This window comes from Siphateles boraxobius, unplaced genomic scaffold, assembly GCF_051911475.1.
Source record: "Siphateles boraxobius isolate OS27281-9 unplaced genomic scaffold, OSU_SipBor_1 66, whole genome shotgun sequence".
Lineage (NCBI taxonomy): Eukaryota > Metazoa > Chordata > Actinopteri > Cypriniformes > Leuciscidae > Siphateles > Siphateles boraxobius.
The window spans coordinates 31012562-31040373 of NW_027509193.1; the positions used below are offsets into that span (position 1 = coordinate 31012562).

The window sequence follows — 27812 nt, forward strand, 5'->3', positions numbered from 1 at the left end:
AAGATGTAGGCTACCTACCTAAGTAGCTTATGTCAAAAAAAAACACTTCACTTAAGTTCAGCTGATTGCATTTAACATCAATTTAAACTATAATAAATTTTTATTTTGTTGAAGTTAACATAGAATTAAGTGTACAGAAAAGCATTTAAGTATTATTTTAAACATATAATGTCCGTAATAAGTTAGAAAAAGTATACTTAGAAGTTAGAAGTGTATACACAAATGCTGGTAGTAACGGTATGTAGCTTGAAAAACAGGTATAAAGCATCACACAAATATATATTTATTTATGTCAAACACAACAGAAGCAGCTCAAGCATATTTGATCATCCATCACAGCAGATTTATCTGAATACTACACATTTACACCTTCACTTAATACAGCCACACAAATATTAAACACAAATTCCAGTCAATCAGTTTACTCAACCAAACTGTTTCGCTTATTTGTAACTGTGGCATTCATCCAAGTGATGTGAAACACATTGAACAAGCGTCTTATTTTCTCTTTTCTTTGTTTCCCTCTTTTTTCTCTTTCCTTCCACTACTCTTTCCCTTCACATTCTTAGCCTCTTTGTTGGGCTCTGCTCTGTTGGGTCCATTATTCTGCAGTAGCTGAGCGCTATGGACTCTTTGGATGAGAGAGAAGCAGTCCTCATGTGGGCTGATTGGACTAGCTGTGTCCCCTGGGTGTGGAGACGAGGGTCTCGAGTGTGTTTGTCTGGCAGGTGACCGGCGAGGGGATGGAGACCTGGAGCGATGGTTTCTGGGTGGGTTCACATTGAGAGAGATTGGTCTGCCAGGCCTAGGACTGAGAGGAATCACTATAGTCTCCCCTGGCTGTCCGATTGTGAGGAAGACTTCAGGGAATGTACACGGCTGAGTGTTTACTCCGTGCGTCTGAAGGAGACATAAAAATAGATTTGAGGGGTTCTAAACTCTAGACTTCCAGGCCTAATCAAACACAACTTTAAAATCCTAATCGAGGTGTTTTCAGGATTACTAGTAAATTATAGGCAGGTGAGTTTGATCAGGGTTGGAGCTAAACTCTGCAGAAAGGTGGACCTTGAGGGCCTGAGCTGAGAACCCCTGCATTTAGACATTAATGTTCAGTCAAGAATAAATAACAATATTTAAGTCCTAAGTTTACTTTGAGCTGCAAGATCAGCTCATGTCTAGCACTTCCTTGAAGGTCCACTAAGTTTTCCTTAAGTGTACTTAAAGTCCCCCTTTAGTCAATCATTTAATCCCTTAAAACTCATCTATGATCACCAAAATTACATATTTATACGATTTTTCCTTGGAAAAAAAGCCTTAAAATAGCTTGAATGTAACTCTACACCCTTGCCTCATTTAGTATACGCGGTTCTATGTATAAGTGAAATTAGCCCCGCCTCCACTCACTCACACCAGCTCAGAGATCCAGTCGTTGACGATCACACGTTGACCTGATTGGTTACAAGGTAGTTTGTGACGTCAGAAACACCAGCGATTTCAAACCCTGTTTTTGAGACTGTCTTTGGTTCGCTGCAGTTTTAATGTTATCGTTATCAGCCCGATGAGGAAATTTGGCCAATATCTTATAGCCGATAAATAATGGATTACTTCCTTCAGCTGAGACACTTCAGATACGCTCTGTTCAACATGATGGTTTTGAATTGCTTGAAATATGATTGCAATCACTTCAAAAAATGAAAATATGGTTAAGTGTAACATGCAGTGTAAGTCTTTCACATAGGCTACATAAAATTAGCATAGAGTTATAGATCATTATATTGTGTGCTTGGGACATGGCTTTTAATGGTGAGACACATGTTTTTGTAACCCGGCTCTCACAAATAATATTCAGATTTAATAAATACTCAGCAATGGTGTTGACTTATGAATTTGTACATGGTTTGTCTTAAAGCATATTAAAATAATAAACAACATTAAAAACGTGATTTTCACCTTAGGGGGACTTTAAGCTTTGCTTAACAAAATGAACAGCACTTTTGGTAAATAATGTTACCATGAAGACTATATTAGTGGCCTATAGAAAGCTTTTATTTCATATAAAAAGTATTTTCCATACAACAGCAGTTAATATAGTTATGGTGATATTTATATATGAACATGACCAAAAAAAATCCTCATAAAAGTGGTCTATAGGCATGTCTTGTGCTATATTGCTCCATATCATATTGTTTTCTGATGCCATATGATAGCTTTGTTTGAGGAACAGACCCACATTTATGTCGTTATTAATGCATTATTTATAGTGAGCTGTTCACCCAAATATGAAAACTCAGTCATCATTTACTCACCCTCAAGTTGTTCTAAACCTGAATGAATATCTTTCTTCTCCTGAACACAAAGGAAGATATTTTGTAACCAAGATAAACAGTAAACAAGATATACAGTAACCAAACAGTTTTTGGGCACCATTGACTTCTAAAGTATTTTCCCCATTCTATGGAAGTCAATGGGACTCATCAACTGTTTGGTTACAAACATTCTTCAAAATATTTTCTTTTGTGTTCAACAGAAGAAAGAAACGCAATTGTGGCTGAACCATCCATTTAACTAAGGAACATTGTTGAACCCAAATCATTAATTTAGTTAGTAGAACTCCTCAGGATGATTTCCTCCCCATCATGTTATTCAAAACTCAAAAAAATTTTTGGGTCACATTGACTGTCATAATACTTACACATTGTGACTAATTTTGGTCTGCACCTCACACAAATCTATCATATGACTTCAGAAGGGTTGTATTGTATGGAATACTTTTATACAGCTTTTAAGGTTGTGCGTTTATAACTACATAAAGGTTACTAAATACTGACAGAATTTTCATTTTAAGTATTATTAGGTATTAAAGTTGTGATAAAACATAAGTAGAGACAGATTTGTCTTCCATGTTGCGAAATACATCTGAGTGAAACTTATTTAGGATTATCGAAAAATAATAAGATGTAAGGCGGGACTCGATTCTAATTGTTGATTGGATTTTGAGATGTGGGAGTTAAAACAGGCGGGGTTTAAGCAGATTACACAATTGAATAAGTCCTGCATACATCATACATCAGAGAAGTCTGTCGATTCCACCAAAAGATTGAGTTATGACATTTTGATTAAACATTATGAGGTAAAAAAAAATTTACAAACTAAACTTACATTGATGAATTGTTCACAATGAGATACATTTCTGCATTTAGAATATAGATAGGGTAAATTTTAATTTCATGCTGACTTTGTGTAATTTGCAGACATTCTTTCACACTTCTAATGAGAACTTTCACTTAATATTCTTTCATTCTGAAAAACACGTTTCGTGGTCCTTTACTGCACTTACCTGATGTGGAGGGAAGCGCATGGAAATTTGAAATGATATCTGTAAAACAAGAATGTGCTATTAATATCAACCACTGCAGCTCAAAAATAGATGCATCAGTACGTGCTGAAAAAAAGTCCCTCACCTGCGCAGACATGTCATCACACGGTAATCTCTCTCTATCTGACGCTGGGCAAAATGAGGGCGATCTGGGGGGAGGCATGCCAGGTGTGTCTGAGTCACAGACGGTCAGAGAGGGAGAGGATGGACCGGGACAAGCTTTTTGTGGTGCAGCAGGTGATGCGGGGGTCAGCATGATTTGGGGGGCTGCTTTATTTTTCTCTCTCTTTGTCTCTATTCCGGAGGGATGGAGGCCTGGCAATGCGCCAAGCGTCACACGTTGATCATCCAGTCGTCCTCTTTGAAAGTTGGCCAGGAGATTGAAAAGGTCATCAGGATCTTCTGCTGTATGCAACAAGCCAGTAGTACAGTGTGAAAAGTCTGAATTACAATGATTCGGTCATTAATAATCATTATTATCCGAGCAGACTTCAGTTACCTGTGGGATTAGCGTTCGGGCTGTTGGGAGAGGGGGATGGTTTTTTGAAGGGATCAAATGAGCACCGCTGGTCGTCCATTCGCCGATTCTGTGAATGATGCACCATGGAAAAAAACTGGTCCTGATCAATACAATTTTGTACCTGATTCAGAGAAAGAAAACACCATATGAATCAATGTGAATTTATTCTAGCTTTACCAGACACATTTTACTATCCTAAGAAAATTATAGTAACTTACAACACCATACCACAGACTTATTTTGAACCCACAACATATATATATATATATATATATATATATATTAGAGCTGTCAATCGATTAAAAAAATTAACTAGATTAATCACACATTTTTTTCTGTGACTAATTCTGATTAATCACAATTTTTTTAGACGTAAAAAAAAAATATATTTTATAATGTATTAATTTCACAGTTAATCTCCAAATTAATGTATAAACAACATAAAGGCAGTACATTTTGAATATTTGTTTAATGGCACATTTTTGTGTAAATTACACACTACCCACTCACCCACCCCCATTTTAAACTTTAATTATAGCCATTTAACATTACAGTGGTAATTGAAATTTATAATTTTTTTAACATTTATTATGGTTCAAAAATATAACAACTTTTAAAAGAATTAATCGCATGCGTTAATGTTGACAGCACTAATATATATACAATATTATATGATTATATAATAATTTAACAATACCAAGTTTACCAATACCAAAGATGCTACAAAAATGCTTCAAAAAAATTGCAACAGAATAAAATTATATACTGTATATAAGGGTACGTTTACATGACAACAGTGTACTAAAAATGGAAACATATTTCCTTTGCGTCGTCAAAACGATCCCCGTTCACACTGATCTACAAAATCGATTCAAACACTTTTATTCATGCCAGGCCTTTGGCAATGTCACTTTGTAGAAAAACACTACGCGCCTATAGACTGAACACGTGACGCATGCGCATGATGTCACCGTTTTCACAAATTCACATTTTTGTAGTTAACACAGACGATAACAGTATCGTTTTCAAAAGTTTGCATTTTCAGGCCCCCAAAATGCCGCTGTTGTGTCAATGAACGGCCAAAATGCGTAACAATTCTTCAGTTTTTAGTTGGAAACGATGTCGTGTAAACAGCCCCTAAGCTTTGCTACACTTTTGCAATGTTCACACAAAGGGACAGTTTACATGTGACTGTTTTCAACTAAAAACTGAAAACCTTTCATGCATTTTGGCCGTTTATTTACACGACAGCAGTGTTTTGCGGGCCTGAAACTGCAAACCTCTGAAAATGACATCATTGTCTCTGTGCAAACTACAAAAGCGCGAGTTTGTGAAAACGGTGACATCATGCACATGCATATCATATCACGTTTTCAGTCTATAGGCGTAGTGTTTCTTTACAAAGTGATATCGCCAACTACTGGCCTGGCATGAATAATACAGCGTTTTAGTCCTTTCCGTGGATTCGTGTGAACGGGGATCGTTTTGACAACATTGTCGTCTGTATGCAAAACTTTTCAAAAACAAAAAGGAAAAACGTTACCGTTTTTAGTACATCGTTGTCGTTTAAACGCACCCTAAACTTTGTGCGAACTAATCTGAGAGCTATAACTTAAGCCATTACAAAGGCAAGTAAACTTTTTTATGCTACTAACTATAATAAAATATAAAACAATTGAAATATATACAGTAAAAGAAATATTATTAAATATAGGCCTATGTATAGCCTATATCACCTCAGAGGAAGGACTGAATGATCCTGATCTCCTGGTTGATTCAGATGGAGGGTTAGTCGGGGATACGGTTTGAGAATAAGACTTCTTTGGGGGGGCAGGAGACCCCAGCTGGATTCTGGGAGCAGAGCAAGACTGATCATCCAACCGAGAGCCCTGCCAAAGAGAAAATAATACAAGTGTGCCTTGTTATCACGGAGTGCTTTTAAATTAATGATATTCTGTCCAGGTTTCTATTTCTGTACATGTTATGGAAACAGGAGAGCGCTAGTAAATGTTGATTAAGATCTTAAAATAAGCCCTTTTTTGCTGTCCTATATTTGTGCTCTTGCCTTTATTAGAGCTGTGCATAGTCTCACAAATGTATCTCAAAGGGGTGATTTCATCACATTTTCCATGATTTTTAATGCATTAAGAAAATATACTATAACTTTTTAAAACTTTCTCCACATAATTAAATAAATATGTATATATGCATGTATGCCAATGTATTGAAATTAAGCTGCATAAATAATGACAGATAAATGCATTAACATGGACTACCTTTCAAAAGTTTGTTTTCTAAAAGGAGTCTCTCATGCTCACCAAGGTGGCATTTATTTGATAAAAAAATACAGTAATAACACACTGTAAAACCTGATGAGTTAGTTTAACTCAAACCGTTTGAGGAAACCGATTGCCTTAAATAATTTAAGTTTATTAACTCAAACAATTTAAGCATAAACAAATATTTGATTTGTGTCCAAGCAACTCAATAACTTATTGTTAAGATAACTTGGGTAAATAAAGTTAATAGTACTAATTCCGTTCAGTTAATATATCTTAAATCTATGAAGTACACTGTAAACCCAAATAAGTTGACAGAACTCAGAACACTTTTAATAGTATAAACTTAGTTAGCTTTAAAAAGCTAATCTGCTAACATAGTAAATGCTAACATATTAACAATAGTATGTTAAACAGAAGCACTAGCTGTATGAGCGCAACAATATAAAGGGATTATTTCCTCTCAAATCAAGTTGCATGCACCACTTGTCACCATGATGGTAACTATTAAAGCCAACATTAACAGAAATTCTTACATTTACATTTATTCATTTAGCTGATGCTTTTATCCAAAGCGACTTACAATTGCTATATATGTCAGAGGTCGCACGCCTCTGGAGCAACTAGGGGTTAAGTGTCTTACTAAGGGACACATTGGTGTCTCACAGTGGATTCGAACCTGGGTCTCACCAAAGGCATGTGTCTTATCCAATGCGCCACCACCACCCCAAATTCTTCTAAATTAGCATAACAAAACATTAATCACTACTAAATCTCACACTTAACATTAATCTTACACAAAAAAAAAACATTATATTACACTTAATTTTAGCATTTACTCTCTCTTTCGAGTGCCATCGGCAAAGCATGCTGGGAAATAGATATCCCAGCCGTTTCAGTTAAACTTAAGTTCGTCTAAATTAAAATAAATAATTTCATAAAACTCAAAACAATGAAACAGTTCAGTTTACTTAAAATATATCAGTTCTGTGAACTTGAAAGAAAAAAATTTTTATTTGACTGAACTAATTCGTTTAATTTAAGTTTGTCCTACTCAAACCAATAAATTATTTTTAGCGTTAGGGTTTACAGTGCAGTAATATTATTACAATTTAAAATAACTGTTTTCTATTTGAAATTTTATGTCACATGATCTTTCAGAAATTATTCTGATATACTGATTTGATGCTCAAGAAACATTTCAGATTATCAATGTTGTGCTACTTTATATTTTAGTGAAAACTATCATTTTTTTCAGAAATCTTTGATGAATAGAAAGTATTTGAAATAGCAATCTTTTGTAACATTATAAATGTCTTTACTGACACTTTTAATCAATGAATGCATGCTTGCTGAATAAAAGCATTCATTTCTTTCAGACTTTGGAACTGTACTGTATAAGCGCTTGAACTGAAGGAAGCATTACACACCTGTATTCTGGAGACCATGTTGAAGAGCTGATCTGATTCCTGAGCTGTCATCCCAGGAGCTGCTTGTTTTCCTGGCAACGGCTTTAGCGTCACCCGCTGGTCATCGAACCGTCGATTTTGGGTGTTAGAAATGAGTTTAAAAAAATTCTCGACATCTTGATCTGTTTAGAGGGTGTATACAAACATGCACTTTTTAATGCATTTGTTGAATTATTAACTTGATTCAACTTTAATTACAGACTAACCTGACTCGCTGTTATCCATATGTCTGGGTGAAGGCGATAAGGGGTTAATTGAGCAGCGCTGTTCATCCATACGTCCACGTTGTGCTTGACTAACTAGACACAACAGCTGGTCCTGCTCACCCTGATGGATTAAGAACAAGGCTTTTGTACTTTTTGAAGTTTTGAGAGAAAGTATCTGAGGCCACTGTAAATATATGCATTCATACTCACTTGAAAACTTTCCATTCTGTCCTTGTCTGATATGGGGTTGAGTGAGGCTGATCTGGTTGTGAGCGTGTTATAAGTGTCTGAATCAGCAGGACGTTGAGGACTGTAGCTCGCTCTTCTCACAGAGTCCGGGGCCTCAGGGGTCAGGGTGTTTTTTGGAGGATTCTGTTTCCTGAAACTCTAAATTGCAGGTTAAGAAATTTGAAGAAAAAAAAAACCTTATTTTCAATTCTTTCCTGTACAATCAAAAATAAATTGCAGGATTTACTTGAAAAAAGGCTAGGAAACAATTTTAAGTTGCACTTAATTTTACAATATGTGTACTTGCAGCGTACTTAAAAAGTACTGGGCAATATAACTACAGGGTTAGTACTTGTTGAAAGTAGTTGTTATCTACTATAATAAGTGCATAGTATGTATATGCAGAACAGGGCTGTAAAATAAAATGCTACTAAATTTAAAATATAAATACCACTTAAAATTCAGGAATTGCTAGTAAATTTCACAAATAATTACAAAGAAATGGCAAGTAACATAGGGAATTAAAATTGAAATTTTGAAATAGAATAGAATATAAATAGTATTTTCTTGTAAAACATGCTCCAATAAACTTGTTTTACTAATCAGATGTCCTCCAAAGTTCACTGGAAAACTCACATGAGCTCTGCTGACCATGCTGCAAAACTGATCAAAGTTTGTCTTCAGTACATTTCCGTCTTTCGGATCTCTGATGGTGAATGCCTCCATCCCTGGCAATGAACTAAGCGTCACTCGTTGGTCATCTAATCGTTGGCTCTGACTCTTGACCAGGAACTGTAAAAAGTCATCGCCATCTGCCACAGTGTTGTCCAAAGAGACATGAACATGTAAATGTTACTTTTAAGGCAAGACACTAAGACAAAACATGTGCTTTTTCGTGCACTGATACATTTTAAATATTTTGGGCTATTTTTGCTTCCACAGTAGTCAGAAATCTACAGCAGTACTTATTTACACCAAAAATGTATTACTGTCAATACAGAGCCCCTAAGGGACACGTGGTGAAAATATGGGATGAATGGCAAAAAAAAATTCAAAGCTTTTGCATTCTCTCGCAAAACTTTTGCGTTCATTCGCAAACTTTTGCGCAAAACCTCTTGTGAGTTTGAACAAACACTTTCTGATTCATTTACAGCTGACAGTGATTCAGTGCTATGGAGAACCTAAAGGGACATGGTGAAAGAAAAAAATATGAGACGGGATGAAAAATTATTTGTCAATGCTTTTTGCGTTCTCTCATGAATGTTTTGCTTTTCGCCGAGAAACTTTCCGTTCGCTCGCAAAAATATTTGCGTTCGTTCATAAACTTTTCAGCTCACTTGCAAACTTTTGCATTCTCTCCCAAAGATATTTGCATTTGTTCGTAAACTTTTCGCTGACTCGCAAAGATATTTGCATTCGTTCGCAAACTTTTCCATTCATTCGCAAACTTTTGCATTCGCTCACAAAGATATTTGCGTTCGTTCCTAAGCTTTTCCGCTCACTTGCAAACTTTTGCATTCTCTCTTAATGTTATTTGCGTTCGCTCGCAAAATGTTTGTGTTCCCCCGAGAAACTTTGTGTTCCCCGAGAAACTTTCCATTCGCTCACAAAACCTTTGCGTTCTCTCTGAAAGATATATTTGCATTTGTTCGCAAACGTTTCCACTCACTCTCAAACTTTTGTGTTTCCCGGCAAAACACTTTTTTTCTTTGCGAATATACGCAAAGTTTTTTCGGGGGAACACAAACATTTTGCGAGCGAACGCAAATAACATTAAGACTTTTTTTTTTAACTTTTTTTCCCCCAATCATTTTCCCTCCATCATGTCCCTTTAAGGGCTCTGTAAGAGGCTCCATAAAAAAAAGAGATATCTCAATCCCCTCTGTAAAAACCAATGAATCTAATATCTCAACAAAAAGAAATTTGAATCTGGGTTTATCCAATGTTCATATTTCTGATATGGAAATGTATGTGAATTAGTTCCTATTTATTCAAAAATGCCTCATTTGCATCTAGGCCTTTCAAATCGATTTATCGTGATCAATTGCATAACATGAACGTTTTTGTTTGTGTGTGTGTGTGTGTGTGTGTGTGTGTGTGTGTGTGTGTGTGTGTGTGTGTGTGTGTGTGTGTGTGTGTGTGTGTGTGTGTGTGTGTGTTAAATATAGGATATATATACATACACACATATATGATATAAACAAACTTTTATTTAGAATTGATTAATCACGATTAATTGATTTGACAGCATTTTAGAAAACTTGAAATACAAAAGCATTTGTCTTAATGTGCTGTGATTAATCAACTGTGTAAATAGGGTGTGTAAATGTACATTTTGGCATTACCAAAATTACAAAGACATCTGACCTGGGCTGTTGGCATGAAGTTGTTGAGGTTTTGTTGGACCCAAAGTGCAGCGCTGTTCATCTAATCTTCCACGCTGAGCGTTACTAACGAGGGAAAACAACTGATCCTGTGCCCCTGAAACTTGCTGTTAAGACCAAACATTTCAATCAATTTGGACATTCTTGTAGTAAATATGCACTGTTAATAATGATTCATATCAATGAAGTAATAATCAAATATAACACAAAAGTTTAGAAATGTAAAAAAATATATATATTTATGAAATACCTCCATGTTGTCCGCCACAGACGTCATCTCCTACAATCCTCATCTGTATATTCTTCTTAATAAGATACAGATATCAATGCATACTTCTTTAGAACAAGTATTAAAATTTTAGTCATAGTGCAAATCTAGTATTTGTGTACAAACATGCGAACAAGCTTCTCTCTCCCGACTGAAGTAAAGCTCTACCAGGATGGATGGATGGATGGAGTGCTTTTAGAAGGTCTTAAGCTTTGAATATAAACCCGTACCCATTAGGAAACCTAGACAGGGGCAGTCTTTAATCCCAGATAAAAACAGTTAATCCTCTCTATCATGCAGCGATGATCTTTTATCATGGGAGACAATTATTGGAGCAGTGACATCAGTATCAGTATCAACAGAGACCTCCTGACACCATCAGTCTGTGTTTAGGTTGGTAACTCTATGGAAATGATTCATGGATTTCTAAAAACCTGCAGACAATAGGCTTAAACATAGGATGATTCTGTTCAGGATCAAATTCAAGGAAATTCAACCAAGAATGGAGCTACAGGAAGTTATGCTGCATTGGTACAAAATTAGGACCTGAAACTCTTTAAAAATGAATTATTATTATTTAACAAATGGTCAGTGAAATGAAGTATTTAACGTTCAATGAAAATGCAAGTTGCAGCTTCAGGAAGTCAAACTATTAGCTGTTTGCATTTTTTTTTTTACCATGCAATCGAATTCTGGATTGTAGAAGAACAGGATGCAGTAAAAGAAAGTTCAACACTCTTACTTCAGCAATAAAAAAATAAAGAAACTCAAATGTAATGTAAATCTGAAGTCTTTTTCACGTATTTGGTTTGGTTGAATCAGATCATCAAATGTCAGCATCAAAGAAATTGGTTAATAAAGTGAGATTAAATACATAAAGTCTATTTGTGTATTTTAACAATAGCATGTTTGTCTGTTTTTGTGCCAGTGAGTTGAGTAAATGCTCACATTAGTCTAGATCTACAATAAGCATCATGTTCACACACAGCGCACAAAACACTTCTGCACATACTCCTGATTTCTCTCAACATGGGGACCGGAGAGCTGTCAGTCAAGGAATGGGAAAACAAAGTAGCTTGCGTTACTTTTTTGAAAAAGTAACTGCAATATTTTGTTGTAAATTTAAAAGTAATCCATCACTGGTTAGTTGAAAAAAGTAATCTACTTGAATTACTTGTAATGCGTTACCCCCAACACTGCTCAAGCATCTCTTTCTGGAATGAGGTATAAGCAAAATTTATTTAGAATTGTTAACAAATAGACAACAGACACAAAGAGCCAGTGAACCACATCCACCAATATGTGATAACGTAACAGTAAAAGAAAAAAGTGCACAAGTTCAGAGCATGAAAAACAAAAAGACACCTAAACTGAGATAAAACATTTCATGCCTTCACCACACAATGGAAATCAGAAATGGACAACTGTACCATAAGCAGGCTTATCTGGCAAATTCCTTTTTTTTTCACATTGTGCAGCTTTACAGTAGCAGTAAGACAGTAAGTAAAGGCAGGTTGTACAACATGTCTCAGAATCCAGTGTGATCATTTGGTCCAAAGAAGTCTTCAAATCACATCAGAACTTGATACGACTGATATTCGAAGGGTGTAAGGCAAGATTTAATCCATACATCTGCACATTTTTAAACCTCTGGCAACAGGTTCTCAACCAATTTCACATAATATCATCGTCTCATATATATATATAATTTTTCTTTTAAATTAAGCATCAGTCATCAACAGCGTGAATATATATACACATACCAACAGTTTAGCTTGGGTAATTAAAATGACTACTTTTAAAAGCAAACAATCAGCAAGCTAGATCTAAAGGTCTTTCCACTGGTCATTTGAGAGAATCCAAACTTCAGAGTATCAGGTTTCACAGGAGTTCAGAGGGATGAATCTCTTCAGGGATGTACTGCTAAACGGCTACAGGCTTGTCCAAATCCTTCAGGTCATTCAGAAAGCTGGTTGGAGTAACAATGTGAGATGATCCTGCAGAAGAAACCCATATTTGACATTTTAAACAACTCTGAAGAAAATTAATGCTATCTTCAACCCTGCTCTTGAAGACCCACTGTCCCAGAGAGTTTAGCTCCAACCCTCATCAAACAAACTCGAACCAGCGAATCAGACTCTTCCGGATCACGTGACAATCACACAGGTGTGACATTCAGGATGGATATAAAGTTTGCAGGACAGTGGGTCTCCAGAGGGAAGGTTGAAGACCTCTGTCATATGCAGAAGTCATCTCCTCTTACCAATCAGAACCTCCCACTTGCCCTCGGTGGCCCGGGTCACTTCATAAGCACAGCGCATCTCAGAATGGGTCACGCCGCCAATCACATAGATGATGAGGCGAGGGCCGCTGCGGTACTCTGTGGCAGACTTGTTCTTGTGCCAGTGTCCAAACCGTGCGCTGCTGGAGTAGGGTTCAAGAGTAATGTCAGACCACAGGACGATATTTGACGTCGAGGTGAAAGATGTCTCGCGATATCAGCATGAAGGAGTTGAGTTAGTGGCAAAACATTGTACAGTGCTTGCATTATGTTGTATTGTCTCATACTCAGAAAGTAGAACTGAAGTGAAATTCGTTACAAGATAGGCCTGTTACGATTCCTCGTTTAAATGATTGATTGATTGATTGATTGATTGATTGATTGATTGCTTAAAAAAATTATTGATTCCATATCCATGTCGTTTAACCAGCAAAGCTAATTTATGGCAGCACTAATTTAATTCTATAAAAAACACACGCAGGGCAACATAGCATGAATGAACAATACAAAGTTTTTGCCTTCAACACATGAACAGTCTGCCCATACAGGAACAAATGTGCATAATTATGCAGTTTTTTCAAATCCCACCATATGGCTCTACAGACACTTAGAGGTCTCTATACATTAAAAGAACATTTAGGCAAATATGAGCCTTTCCTGTCATATAATATCAGGGACATTTCAGCGGATTCACTCTGCATTTAAATGCGGTTGTCTCTCCTGAAACTCTGCAGTTTACGTGGCCGTTGATCCTCTTAGCAGCATGAAAGATAAAACTTTCATTTAAATTGCAAATAGATTATATACATAAAGCGAGAAAAAGAGCGCTCCCTTAATGGCTGAAACCGTCATCTATTGGCTGTGAGAAGTGCTGGTACCTGACTGTAGTTGATGTGGTGGTGGTGATGGGGGCGGGATCAGACAGGAACGGCCACAGCTTCCTGTCACACTTGTCATCAATGATGTTCTGCAGAGCAAGCGGAATTTAAATAAGAATCATTACATTGCTATATAAAACTCTTACGGACACAGCGTTTTCCTGACCTCCATCACATCTTTCAGGATGGGCGTCCACCGGGAGAGCTGATACGTGGATTCTGTGCGTTCTTTCCTGTCGGGCAGATTCTTACCAGAATTAGTGCCCTAAATGACAAGACAGAGAACAATTTGGTAATGTGTTATCATACTGATCTTCAGCAGCTGTTTCCTATGAAGAAAATCAGTACAGCTCCTATGTTCCTGAATAAGGAAAAACTGAAATTTTAATTATTGAAACATCATCATTTTACAAACATGTAATTCTATTTGAATATTTTGAAATGTAATTTATTTCTGTGATGAAAGCTGTATTTTCAGCATCATTACTCCAGTCTTCAGTGTCACATGATCCTTTAGAAATCATTTTAATATGATGATTTGATGCTCAAGAAACATTTTTTATTGTTATTAATGTTGAATGCAGTTGTGCTGCTTAATAGTTTTATGGAAACCGTGAAGCAATTTTCAGTAATTTATTAAAGTTTTTTTTAGAGTTGCACGATTAATCGGTGTAAGATGGCGAATCTTGATTCAAAAATCCAAGTGATTCTTATTTCTCAATGATTCACCTGTGTCTATTAAACCTTTGACAAAACCACATCGGAAAATTCAAATTTGCGTTTGCGCTGCAGCTGAGACAGAGAGAGCAGTTTCAAATAACAATTGTATAAATTCCATCGTTACACCAGTAGGTGGCGACAAGTGACTGTTAAAAATGTATTTGTCATTGAATCATTCAATCAAAGAGATTCTTTCAAAAATTCTGATTTGCCCAGTCATGAAACAAGTGTTTACGAGTGAGTAATTGAATCACTCATTCAAAAAGATTTTTTTTTAAAAATAGTAAATTAAAGTTAATTAAACATTTTTAAAATAGACTGAAGCAATTAACATTCTGTCAGAACTTTTGACTTTTGATGAGATTAAAGTTTTTTTTTTGTATTTTGTTTAATGTGTTTATATTTTGTATGCTGTATGGTTTCTTTTTATATGCTCAATGTTTTATTGTACAGAACTTTGGTGCAACTTTGCTGTGCTATAGAAATAAACTTTGACTTGACTTTTGACCTGACTTGAGAACTTCTAGTAAATGACATGTTATTTATTATATTTATTAATTATTATTGTTTACTTGTCTGTTCGGAATCATGGGAGAATCGTGTCCTCTAATACTTTTGTTAAGAAACTTATACTTTTATTCAGTAAGGATGAGAATCACGATTTTTTTGTGTTTCAAATAGTTACAATAACATTTCAAAGAAGCAATGGTATCCTAAATCTTACTTTTTCAGGCTGGTCCAGTTAATGCACATGCACATTTAAAAGTAAACAAATCTAACAAGGTGGTTGCCTCTTAACAGCCATTTCTACAGTGTGATGATTTATCTCAGTGTCTGACTCGGTTTTAAACATTTTATCATAGTAAAAATCCCTTCTGCAGATTTCCCAATAAATTCTGCACAACAGATTGCACATGGGCCTGCTTTCAGACATAGAGCGTCTCATCTTACCCCAGCGATGATGGGGCAGCCCAGGACCTGCAGGTTGGTGATGATGTCACGATCCTTCTGCACGTTTGCATGCTGAATGAGTTTTGTGAGGTTCTCTTCACCAATGCCTGTGTGTAAGGATGAGTCACTTCTGCTTAATTCATTCAGAGCTTAACCTGTCAGCTTTCAATAAAGTTATACCCAAATGCGAGTGTTCATACCCTTTTTTTTATGGAAAATGTAAAGCAGTATGATGCGGATTTTGTCGTAGGGTTCGATCTCGGTGTTGAGCAGAACAGGGACGATACTCTTCATAGCATCTTTGAGCGGTTCCCCCTCAGCATCTGAACCCATGGCCAAGTCCTGAGGAGGGAAACAATAAACCACTTCTGAGAATAGGAAAGCCTGAAATGTAAATACATTTTTTACAAACATTGAATGATAATTTTGAAATATTTTTGCAATTTAAAATAAGCATTTTTTTAGTATATTTTAAAATGTAATTTATTCCTGTGATCAAAGCTGAACTTTCAGCATCCTTACTCCAGTCTTCAGTGTCACTTGATCATTCAGAAATCATTCTAATATGATCTGATTTGGTGCTAAAGAAACATTTCCTATTATTATTAATGTTGGAAACAGTTGTGCTGCTTTTTCAAAGGAACATTTATTTGAATTAGAAACATTTTGTAACATTGTATGCGTTTTTACTGTCACTTTTGATCAATGACACACATCCTTTCCTGGCTTAATAAAATGATCAGTTTCTTCTTCAAAAAATCGAGTAGTAGTGTATGTTTACAGTTTGTTGCATTACTTATGAAAATAATGGAAGCAGCATTTAAAGTGATTGAGGGGGGAAGACTGACCAATGAGAGACAAAAATCCTGAAAATGTTTTGATGGCCCCGTTTGTTTGTTAAACTCATTTAAAGATCTTTGAATCATAAAAATCATACAAATGAATGAGAGACACTAACTATTTCCAATGCCTTTTAGTAATAAATCAGCAGAATGAGATGTTCACGATGCTAATTTAAAGAAAACAAGGAAGCGAGATTATGCATTTAATATTTTACTGCCGCGTAAAACATATCCACACTACCAATTGTGTGACATTTGTATGTTTGTGCTTTATTTATTTATATACAAAATTTAGCTAAAATATCAAAATATGAGTTGTGAGTCCATCAAAACAGGAGGAAGTTGAGATTATCCATTAGCAGGCCACCAAGTGATATAAACACGGCACATAAAGAACCGCATCAGCTGCAGTCATGTCCAGACATTAACCAGCTGCTTATAATACCTCCACACACAGAATGATGCACTTAGGAAAAATCGTCCATCTGCTATACATAAAACGGGGAGATGGCTGTACAATGTCCAGCGATGTTGTCTGTACTTTCGAAGATTAAGCAATAGCTTCCTGTACATTATTTTATTGCAACAGATGAAAGTTCATCGCACAAGCTGTTGCTTAAATTGACAATAAGAAGCTTAGAAATAGTAGTAAAAGATAGAAACAGACCCTCTGAAATCAATCCATAAACAGTATAAACTGAGCATTTCATCAGAACATATGGTTAAATGTAGCCTCGCAAAATATACTACACAAAACATTTCACTAACATTAGATATTAAAGGTGCAGTGTGTGAGTTTTAGCGGCATCTAGTGGTGAGGTTACGAATTGCAACCAACAAAAGTTACGGTGGCCGACAGGAAAATAAAGCCCCTTTCACACAGAGATTCCAGAAAATACACAGATAAAGTGACCCGGGATTTGACCTGGGTTCGTGTGATTTTGGTTCATTCACACTGCCAGTGATTTTCCGGAATCAGAGCAATAGTGGTTGTCCACACACAACCCGTAAAAATCCCGTAAAGACACGTGACATCGATGTGACATGTAATGTCTCAGCAGCGTCTATAGTTTGCTTATGAGCTGCGATTTCTCTCTGGAGAAGCCACGCTTGTGCATTTTTTCCTCTGATTCGATCATAAACTAGCGCATTACGTACAGTTTCACTAGCCTGCTTTCACTTCACTTCAGCGTCACCATTATGACACGGCATTGATTACGGCTTCTGTTCATACAGCGCGCGTTCCGGGACTGATCCCGACAATGTTACTAGGCCCCCAACCCGGCATCGATCCCGGGATCAATCCCGGTTCGTGTTTGCGTTCACACAGAAGGCGTTCTGGCAATTTCCCGGCAATTTCCCGGGATCAACGCGCTGTGTGAAAGGGGCTTAAGTCATGTCTGAGACAGCAGAGAGTAGCCAGTTCAGCAATGAGGTTTCTTTACAAGGATAAATTAAGAAATTAGGTTTAATTAATTATTCAGTAAAACTATGTTATTGCGAATATTATTGTTACTTGTTCATCATTGTGTCAGTGTTTTATTCGCTGAACTAAGCTTGCTTCCTTGCACAAAGAGCAACATAGTAACGAAACGCGTTTGTCCGTTTAGGGCTTCTGTAGAAACATTTCAATGTAAGGGGACCCGCGGTGTATGTAGATAGAAACTGCTCATTCTAAGATAAGACAAATATAACGGTTCATTAAGTAAGATCTTTATACACCACTTTTTCAAAGTAGTGATGAAACGCGTGCTGTTTGTTCGCTGTCGGCTACGCTAGAAACATGACGACACAATATGTCGAACTCCATAGAAGGGGGTGCCCGCGGTTATGGAGATATAAATGTCTCATTCTAAGGTAATAAAAATATACACCTTTATACACCAATGAAAACATAGTTATGAATCTTATATTGCATTTCTGTCAATAGATCCTCAGAAATATTACACAATGCACCTTTAAACTCATAAAATGAAATGATACTGCTAAATACAGTGAATCTGGTCAAAAGCAGACGGCACTGACCTGCTCCACCATACAGAGCTTGTCTAATGTGTTCTTGAACTTCTTCATGCAGGCATCAGCGAGGTTCAGATGAGTGGAGTACTGTCAACATCACAAACAACAAGTTGTTAAAGTCATCGTGACTATATACAGGCGTCAGGGGGGAAAAGGAAGTTGTGTTATGTGAGAGAGAAGTCGTACCAGGCTTAGTTCTTTCTGGTACTGAGGCATTTTCTTCAGCATCTGAGACAGATCTTTGATGTTGGCCTGAGGGAAGACGTATCAATGACACTTTAGCATGAATCAGGTACAAAAGAGAGCATTTGTTAAAAAGTCAATTTGTTTGTTCTTTTTCATCAAGATATCAAAAAATCTTGATATTTAGAAAATGTTGTTTGTTAACCACCCTCGTGAAAAAGAAGTGCAATTAATTGTATTGAATGCGCACTTGTCGTGTACCTCAAATATTAAAGTCCGCCTTTAGTCAATAATTGTATCCCTTAAGACTCATCTTTGATTACCAAAATGACATATTTAAAAGTTTTTTCCCATAAAAAGAATTCCTTCATGACTTAAAATAGCTTGAATGTAACTCTACACCCTTGCTTCATTTAGTATACGCAGTCTCATGAATATGCAAATTCATCCATGCCTCACTCACTCACTCACACCAGCTCAGATTACCTGATCCACTCGCTCAACTTTACTGTAGTAAACGCTGCACAATAGCAAGTGGAAACACTTGTTTAATTCAGCCATACATGTTTGAACCAGAAACTGATTCAGAAGAAGAGGAAGAGCAAATTATACAGGCTGGTACTCAAGCCGATGTATCAGAATGATGATGTGTTTTATGCATCGCTCTCTACAATGTCGGACACATAACAGTAATTGATATGATTAGCTTTTTGCTTGACTACGTTATCAAACGGCTAATAATGTATTGCTAATGTTACACAAACCATGTTTCTGTTCACAATCTCAGAGTCTGACAGCTGTCTTTAAAAATCTGCATCCTTAGAAACGCTGTCAACATCATAGAAAGTCAGTGGAGAAAAGTTTGGGATTGGTTACGTGTTTGTGATGGTAGGAAACAGGGGCGGCATAAAAACGGGTTCACAGCAGTTTTAAGGAGAAAATACTCAGTCAGCAATGGTGTTGACTTTTGAATTTGCATATGGTTTGTCTAAAAGCATATTAAAAACACCACAGAGAGTTAGGTTGCTTAACATAGTGATTGCTTTCAGGAAATTATGAGACTTTCAACCTGCATAACAAAAAATATTTCTGTAGAGAATCACCTATTGCACCTTTAACCAAGATCTGTAATAAGTGTTAGTTATTGTGTTATTCACAATGCATTTACTAATGTTAACCAACAGAACCTTATTGTGTTAAGTGTTGCCATATTGTATTACTTTAAACCATAAACCATCATAAGAAGTTTAGTTTTAATTGTCAGAGCAAATACATCTGAACTTGCGGTGTGGCGTCATCACTGGTGGACAAAGAATGTGTGTTTACCTTGTCTGTGTTCATCCTCTTGCTCTCACAGAAGGTGCGCAGCAGCTCCGTCACTTTCCTGAAACAAAGCAGCAGGTGTGAGCGCAGAAGCCCATCAGACTAGCAGGAACCGTAATGGTTGATCTGCTCTTACTTGGTGACGTCTGCTATGTGCATGTGCCGAAGCTGCACCCACAACTCATCGTCCTCGTCCAGCAACACTTCCTTCTCTCGAGCCTCGCCGATCCCAGCCGTCTGATACCTGCCAGCAACATGCCACAGTTCAGACTAACGGTAATCATTTCACACATCGCTGGTCAGATTAACTGCTCAAAAGTTATAATGGGAACCGGTAGTCAATCACACACTTGTAAATGTCTTGCTCGATGTCCAGGAGATCGTAAGCCATGGCCTGAAAGGTGAGCTCATGCAGGATTGGGGAGATGGGATCATATCCACGGTCCACTATAAGCAGCTGGGAGCGAGCTTTATCTGTGCCCTGTCAGTCAAACAACGCAAAGGCTGTTAAACTGCAATTACAGTTCCTTACAGTGAGCGTTTAAAGAACATGCAAACCAGGGTTGTGTATCAGTATATTAGACAGGTTCCAATGTCATACTTACTCAGACATCTGCTTAAAGGCACACTATGTAATGTTTTGTCGCTAGAGGTCGCCTATTCAAAGCAAAAGAGTAGCTTGATGACGCTGTGATTTCGGCTAGAGAGCAGTGGAGCTCTTATTATGCCGTAGACGACCTCTTTCACTTCTTCAGGTCATATATGTGGGGTAACAGTTTAGATACATTTGAATAAAATGTATGTGTGTTCGCTGTGTGTTCGCTATTATGTGGCTACTACAATATGAAACACGTATTACACACTGCAGAGAGCTAGATCGATATTTGGTATGGTAAAACATGGTACTCGCAGTATATCAAGAAAATGAGATTTAAGGCGAGACACTACAGGTGAATGGGACAATTTTTTCAGATCAGATATCACCATGAAACTTTCCCAGTTGATTACCTACATTAAGATGAGAAAAAAATGTATTACAAGTTTTCTGTTATTTAATGTTTAAATATGCAAATTAGGCATTATCTAATTAAATATGCGCTAATTTGCATATATTTTAAAAAACGAAATCTGAGTATTGAATAAGGCCAGGTTCAAAATTCTTGGCAGCCCCTGGTATAAAAGCATCTGGTTCCGTCAAAACTACTGTAGCGAGTCAGGAGTTGGAATTACAAGTATTGAAAACGATCAGGATAGATACTGTATATATTAGCATCTAGTTAGCATAGCATTTATATAGTTATTTAGATTATTTCGTGTAGCCTAGGTAGTTAATCTCGCCTATCGCTCCAGTGTGCAACCTGCATTTTACGTGGGATTGCTTCTCCAACGCAATGGAGGTGGAAATGGGCTTCTCCACACAGCTCGCGCTGCCAAACGCTGCTATTCTTGCATGAACTCCACCACCGCAGCGGCGTCATGATGTGACTGAGCATATATTTTTAATCACAATTTATGTTCCTTCTTATTAGGCTAAAGTTAATCCTCTGGTGTCGACAAACGCGCCGGCGCGACTTGCTGATTATTTTTTTCACACAGCAGCAAAATATAATGAACGTAATAGTAATAATAATCCTGGAAAAATTACCTCAAAATGACTGAATATAAGAATAATCGGATGCCGATTGCTATGCGGGAGTCAAGACCGCATTTGGAGCTGGTGTCCACACTCCACACAGACAATTCACCCTCCTCCACTTCAGGGGAAGGTGGGGGAGAAAAGTTCTCGACTTCAAATGACCGCTCTGTTGCAAAGCTACTTGCGTCACTCCATTTTAGCTAATTTGACAGCAGCTGTCACTGCGGGTCTCAGGTGCACCCAACCCCCCCTCAGCCCCGCCCTCGGTTCGTCGCCTCTATCTCCGCTGGGCTCTGCCCACTTTTCCAGCATTTTTCAAATAATGCCAGTGGGTGACCAGGGGTTTAGTTACCCTTTAAAGATTTAGCACCAGCCAATAAGATTGGGCATTTAGAGTTAAATCCCCCCTTTTAGTTTCACGATTGGTTGCTGATAAAAAGGAAATGACCATATTTGGCAGTCTTGATCAGGAGATAGAGAGCTTTCTAACGTGTGTGCGATGACAGGGTGCAGATCGCGATCGCGGAGCAGAGGGATGATTTATAACGGCAAATTTTGATGAATTTATGAGAAATCTACAGTCGCAAACAGACAAAGTGTAGTAAAATAAAGAGCTAAATGTGTATTTCGGACTTTTTTTCACCACAAGTCTGAAAGAAGACATGTTATTGAAGACAAATATCCCAAAATCTCAAAATTGACCAGTAAAAAAAAAAAACGATGTTTTTGCCTGCCGTGTCTCGCCTTAAACTAAGACTAAATTTAAGACAAACTGTGTTGAGCTGTATAACAATGATTAGTTAGTGATTAGTATAATAAAACACATAATATATTAAAGCGTCTTTGGTGTTAGAAACATTCGGGATAATGTAAGTACACAAATTAGCAAAATATATAACATTGTTCTAGTGGTTTTTGGATATTTTGATCCAAAAATCTTACATATTGTGCCTTTAATACTTGCTTGTCTGTCACTTTTAATATATATATAGAGCCATCAATTTCTTTCACAAATACTTCTAAATATCAATTTTTAACGTTTTTGAAAGGAGTCTCTAATGCTCACCCAGGCTGCATTATTTGATCAACAGTGATATTGTGAAATATTATTACAATGTAAAATAACTGTTTTCTATTTAAATACATTCTAAAAGGTAATTTATTCCTGTGATGTCAAAACTAAAAACCTCCAGTTCAGTGTCACATGATCCTTCAGAAATCATTCTAAAATGATGATTTGATGCTCAAGAAACATTTATTATTATAGTCAATGTTGAAAACAGTTGAGCTGCTCATTATTTCTGTGGAAACCATGATAGATTTAAGGATTCTTTGATTATTCAAAAGTTCAAAACAACAGCATTTATTAGAAACAGAAGTCGTATATAACATTCATTATAAATGTCTTTACTGTCTCTTTTGATTAATTGAATAAATCCTTGATGAATAAAACTATCAATATCTTTCTTTAAAAATATTTTTAAAAAAAGAATACTGACCACAAACTTTTGAATAGTAGTGTATAATCAGGCTCCAAAATAAAGGTATCCACCATGAAACACATTTTGTTGTATTTCATTAAAAATATGTTAACAAATTTTTACTAGAAATGTGTTAATCATTGAGGAGATTCCCCTTTCCATATGTGGAAGCGCTTTGAGAACCCAGTAAAAAAGCGCTATATAAATGTAATGAATTATTATTATTATTTATTTGTATACTTATCAACAGCGTTTTTATGTCAAAAAAGGTTGGGCGATACGTTTAAATTGTTAAATTGCAATTTAAAACACAGGCCTGGTTTCACAAACAAAGCTTAGATTAAGCCAGGATTAGGCCTTAGTTCAATTAGGATATGCAAGTAATATACATGCCTCAGAAATCATAATATTATTATTATAATATTACTATATTATAATTACAACATATTATTTAATAAACATGCCTTAGAAAAAAAACATAACTGGTGTCCATCTTAAGGCAAAACAATGGCAATCTCAAACATGCATTTTAGTCTGGGATCTTCAGCCTTGTCTGTGAAACCGGGGGAGTATGTTGCAATACCTAAAAAAGTCTGTTCAGTAACAAATTGGAAATGTTTCAGTTAACGCAATCTCTGGTGTTGTCAGCCAGGGGAAGGAGGGCTTTCCCAGCCGAGTCTCGGTTGCTTCCTCATCTATTTAAACAACATCCTAGGGAGTTCACCTTTGGCTTGTTCACTGGAGGATTTTAACTTAAGGGACAATTTTTATTCACCTTTTCTGTACTTTATTATTCTATTGTCTGTAAAGCTGCTTTGGAACAAGCGCTGGAATTGAATTTAATAATAATGTGAAATTTCATGGATCAGAGAGAAAACAGATGAGGGGTTAGAAGTAAAAAAAAAAAAAACACAGATGTAACAAAACACAAGGAGATAGCAAAAGGAAGACTTGCATTGACACCCACCTGAACCTCGAGAAAATACCAGCTGGCATTTGAGAACAGGAAAAAAAAACAGAGAGAAGAGAAAATAGTCCAGAAAGCAGAGTACGAAATTATACAACAATCAAGAAGTGTCACTTTGAATTGAAGAAACGGAAGAAAGTATTTGTGTTACAACATATTAGAAGGCGTTTACAATATATATATATATATATATATATATATATATATATATATATATATATATATATATATGCCAACATCTCACCTCTCCCATACTGGGATTGTCTGCTTTATGAGCATTCAGACGGTCCATCACCATCTCAGCCAGGGCGAAATTCTCCTTTGGGCCCCTTAGAGAAGCATAGTTGGTTTACACTTACACTTCAAACAAATCATGTTACACCAGGAAACAAAGTCTCGACACGTACTGGCGGTAGCGGATGGCTGGGTATTCCTTCAGTGTGTCACAGAGTGTGGCGATCTGCTCGGCCATGGCCTCCATCATCCTGGTCCTGTCGTCTAGATTCGTCTGAGTTGGGCTGTACAAAGTGTGGAAGGAACTAGGGTTGTCCAGAGAAAACACCTGCAACAAAAAACATTCAAAAGTTTGGGCTCAGTAAGAATTTGACTTCTTTTTTAAAACAAGAAAATAATATATTTATTTAGCGAGGATGCATAAAAGATACATCACGTAACGTTTGGCCCTCTAGCGGTTCGAAAACAAAACTGCATGCATTCTGCGGAAAAACACTTTATTTTAAGGTGACGTAGTTGCACTGTACTTACTCAAATAAGTATTAACTACATGTACTTACTATAGAGTTACAGTTAAGGTTGGGTTTAGGGTTAGTTACTTGTAATATGTAATGTATGCATAATTTACTGTTATTACTATAGTTGTAACGTGTAACTACATCACCTTCAATTAAAGTGTTACCAAACATTGTTTTGGTTGTGCTTCAGCACAACGGATTAACGCAATTTCCCGCAAAAACCATCCCGTCAGGTCTAAAATATAAACGCCTATAATAGGCCAACCATAGTGAATCAGGGTAAGACAAAAACACGCTTTGGAAGAAGGATTGATTATGTATCGACTTAATTTTGAGCAAATTTACATAGTGTACATTTAAGATGATCAAAAGTGACAGTTAAGACATTGATAATGTTACAAAATTTGTATTTCAAATAAATGCCATTCTTTTCAAATGTCTATTAATCAAAGAATTCTGGAAAAATTGCATCACATTTCCACAAATTCTATTAAGCAGTTTTCAACACTGATAATAACAAGAAAATGCAAATCAGCATATTAGAATCATTTCTTGTATGGTAATGCATGTGCTTGTTATTCTGACACGCACCTGAGATTCGTACGGTATGAAAGCCACATTGATTTCCTTCAGGGTTTTGATGACCTTGGCAACCTTCGACTTCCCGATCTCAGAAAAAAGCCCATCAGGACAAGCTGTACAATTTACAATATAATTAATACACAATTCCAGATCACACAAGAGTAGGCAACCATAATAGACTGTATACAGACTGAAGCAAAAGTTATTAGTGAAATGAATAGCCTTACTGTCTGTAAAGAAGATGTGTGCTGCTTTGTATGTAAGGCTGTCTCTTTGAAAATCACCGATTAGAGATTGAATTGACTGGAAGAAGAAATATGAGATCATTTCAACATGCTTAAGACCATGAGTGTTAACAAAAATGTTAAGAGAAGTTAACAACACAAGGCAACATATTACCACTTCCACTGCACGATGTGTGCTAGTAAAGATGGCTCACCTTCGGCACAGGGGAGATTAGGTAAATGGCCTCCAGACTCGGGATCGGCTCCCTCCGCTTGTTAATGTCCTCTACAACTGTGAAGAAAAACAGTGCAGCTCACATCTGGTGTTCTTGGGTCAAGATTGCACCTAGTGGTTCATAGGATAACCAGTGAAGTGTAACAGACACATTATGCTATAAAAACATGCTAATAAAAATCATCATTCACACTTTAGTGTCTGACACTGGTGACTTTAAAATGGAGTGTGTTTCATAGTGAAACAGTGAACGGATTTGTGAAAGAAAAGAATAATTTTTTTTTTTAAATATACTCACTTGTAACGCCCTCCGCCATGATGTCAGACATCTTACAGCAAGAGGACAGAATCCGCATACTGATGTGATCCACGATGAGAACCTGAGTAAACACAACAAAGATCATTTTTAGATTAACAACTACATAACTTCAGTCTACTGTACTAATATTATTACCTTCCATTCTCCATCTTTCTTCACACTCTTGATGACGCCGCTGAGGATTTCTAGGCACAAATACAATGTAGTCAGGTTAGAGACCATCATGTATAGGGTTTAATACAGGACAGATATATGGAAAATCAGGCATTTACAATCCGTATTATGATAATAAATTTTCATTTGTTGAAGCAGGTTAAATGTCTTTCTGGACCACCAGAAATAAGAAATAAATAACTGACGGTCCTTAATTTGTGTTCCAAAGATGAACAAAGATCTTACGGGTTTGGAACGATCGACGTGAGGGTGAGTTATTAAAAACTATCCCTTTAAGATTTGGTTCTTAAATTACCTGCCTGGTTAATACAAGTTTACATTGTGTACCTGAGTAAATATATAAATACATTCAGAAATGTATTTATTTTTTCATACAGGAGCCTGCAAAAAATGCAGAATTGGTTCTTATCCAAATATAGCGCTATTTTGACACATTTGTCAAGAAGGAAACATGACGTAAGAGGCTTATGATAAATGTAAATAAAACATAACTCTTGTGAAATGCAATAGTAATATATTAATACAGTGTAGGGTCTTGTGCATTTTCTCAAGAGTTAAATGAAAAATTGACATTTCCTGCTGTGTGTTTTTATAATGTCCGGGGTGATGTTGATCACAAGACCACAATAGCCAACACTTTTTAAATCGTGCAGTACAAACAAGTCTATTATCCCCTCCATTAACATGAATGCCATTTCTAAGAAGTAAACGTGTTGGGTAAAGTCGTTAAACTTTTTTGAATTTGTACTAAACGAAAGTTTAAGTTTCTGCAAAAACTTGAGCAGCTTCATACGGAAGTTTGGTCCATTATGACGTATTGAGCGCTCACTGTACGCTCACCTGTTGCTATGATCAACAGGTGACAGGGCAATATATGAATATTTAAGAACTTAATTATAATGTCAGTAGACGTTTTAAAGGCCGTATTGTGAGAATAAATCAAACTTACTCTCGTTTGCGAGCGCTTTTAGTCCACTCGGGGCCATCTTGACACTTCCCTGTTGACAGACTCCAGCAGGGCTGTGAAGGCAGACTCTTCCACGCCCTGATGGACGAGAACAGCCGGAAGATAAAATTCAAAATAAAAGTCCTCGAAGACGTCTTCTTGTTCCGATGACTTGACCAATATTTATAGAAACTATGGTTTCTTCTAAACAAATTAAAAACTAAAAGCAACAGAAACATTAACATAAACTAGAGACACATAAAATAGGCAACATTAACATAAACTAGGCTCCATCTCGTTTTATACTGGGGCTAGTTGCATAAACACAGACAATGTTGGGAATAGTTACTTTTAAAGTCCTCATGAAATCAAAATTTAAGTTTTGGGTTTTTTTTTTTTAACTTTTAGTATGAATATGTTAACCTTACTGTTATCTATAAACTAGTGTGCTCCAAAACAATGACAAAATTTGCACTTAGAAGATAAGCGTTCAAAACTAGTCTCTCACTTCCATCAATATGGATCAACGATATTGATGACATCACTCTACACTTCTCATCAGATGTTCT

At 36.5% G+C, this 27812-nt stretch overlaps 2 protein-coding genes across 2 annotated transcripts; both read right to left on the reverse strand.

Moving 5' to 3' along the window:
• Nucleotides 1-302: 302 nt before the first annotated feature.
• Nucleotides 303-10787, reverse strand: LOC143722489 (uncharacterized). Its single transcript, XM_077213873.1, has 11 exons — nucleotides 10713-10787; nucleotides 10446-10569; nucleotides 8715-8890; nucleotides 8061-8237; nucleotides 7851-7971; nucleotides 7606-7766; nucleotides 5633-5785; nucleotides 3876-4017; nucleotides 3462-3781; nucleotides 3338-3376; nucleotides 303-900 (listed from the first exon to the last, which is right to left on the reverse strand). Exons 1-11 carry the CDS (start codon nucleotides 10737-10739, stop codon nucleotides 499-501), a joined length of 1842 nt encoding a protein of 613 aa, XP_077069988.1. The 5' UTR covers nucleotides 10740-10787; the 3' UTR covers nucleotides 303-498.
• A 1163-nt stretch (nucleotides 10788-11950) lies between these two features.
• stxbp2 (syntaxin binding protein 2) lies at nucleotides 11951-27356 on the reverse strand. The gene is made up of 19 exons (XM_077213543.1): nucleotides 27247-27356; nucleotides 26259-26308; nucleotides 26103-26184; nucleotides 25785-25861; nucleotides 25573-25648; nucleotides 25355-25458; nucleotides 24419-24573; nucleotides 24256-24340; nucleotides 20278-20408; nucleotides 20064-20171; nucleotides 19931-19988; nucleotides 18608-18673; nucleotides 18428-18508; nucleotides 15761-15902; nucleotides 15561-15667; nucleotides 14056-14154; nucleotides 13890-13978; nucleotides 12994-13154; nucleotides 11951-12727 (listed from the first exon to the last, which is right to left on the reverse strand). Exons 1-19 carry the CDS (start codon nucleotides 27281-27283, stop codon nucleotides 12654-12656), a joined length of 1782 nt encoding a protein of 593 aa, XP_077069658.1. The 5' UTR covers nucleotides 27284-27356; the 3' UTR covers nucleotides 11951-12653.
• Nucleotides 27357-27812: the final 456 nt, after the last annotated feature.

Excerpts from the sequence above, each read along its gene's own strand:
- LOC143722489 (XM_077213873.1), bottom strand. The coding sequence starts at position 10,739 with ATGACGTCTGTGGCGGACAACATGGAG. Across the intron at positions 10,570-10,712 it reads CTGTGGCGGACAACATGGAG|CAAGTTTCAGGGGCACAGGA; the intron begins GTATTTCATAAA and ends TGGTCTTAACAG. Across the intron at positions 5,786-7,605 it reads ACATGGTCTCCAGAATACAG|GGCTCTCGGTTGGATGATCA; the intron begins GTGTGTAATGCT and ends TCTCTTTGGCAG.
- stxbp2 (XM_077213543.1), bottom strand. The coding sequence starts at position 27,283 with ATGGCCCCGAGTGGACTAAAAGCGCTCGCAAACGAGA. Across the intron at positions 25,649-25,784 it reads TAATCTCCCCTGTGCCGAAG|TCAATTCAATCTCTAATCGG; the intron begins GTGAGCCATCTT and ends TTCTTCTTCCAG. Across the intron at positions 24,341-24,418 it reads CCAGCCATCCGCTACCGCCA|GGGCCCAAAGGAGAATTTCG; the intron begins GTACGTGTCGAG and ends TGCTTCTCTAAG.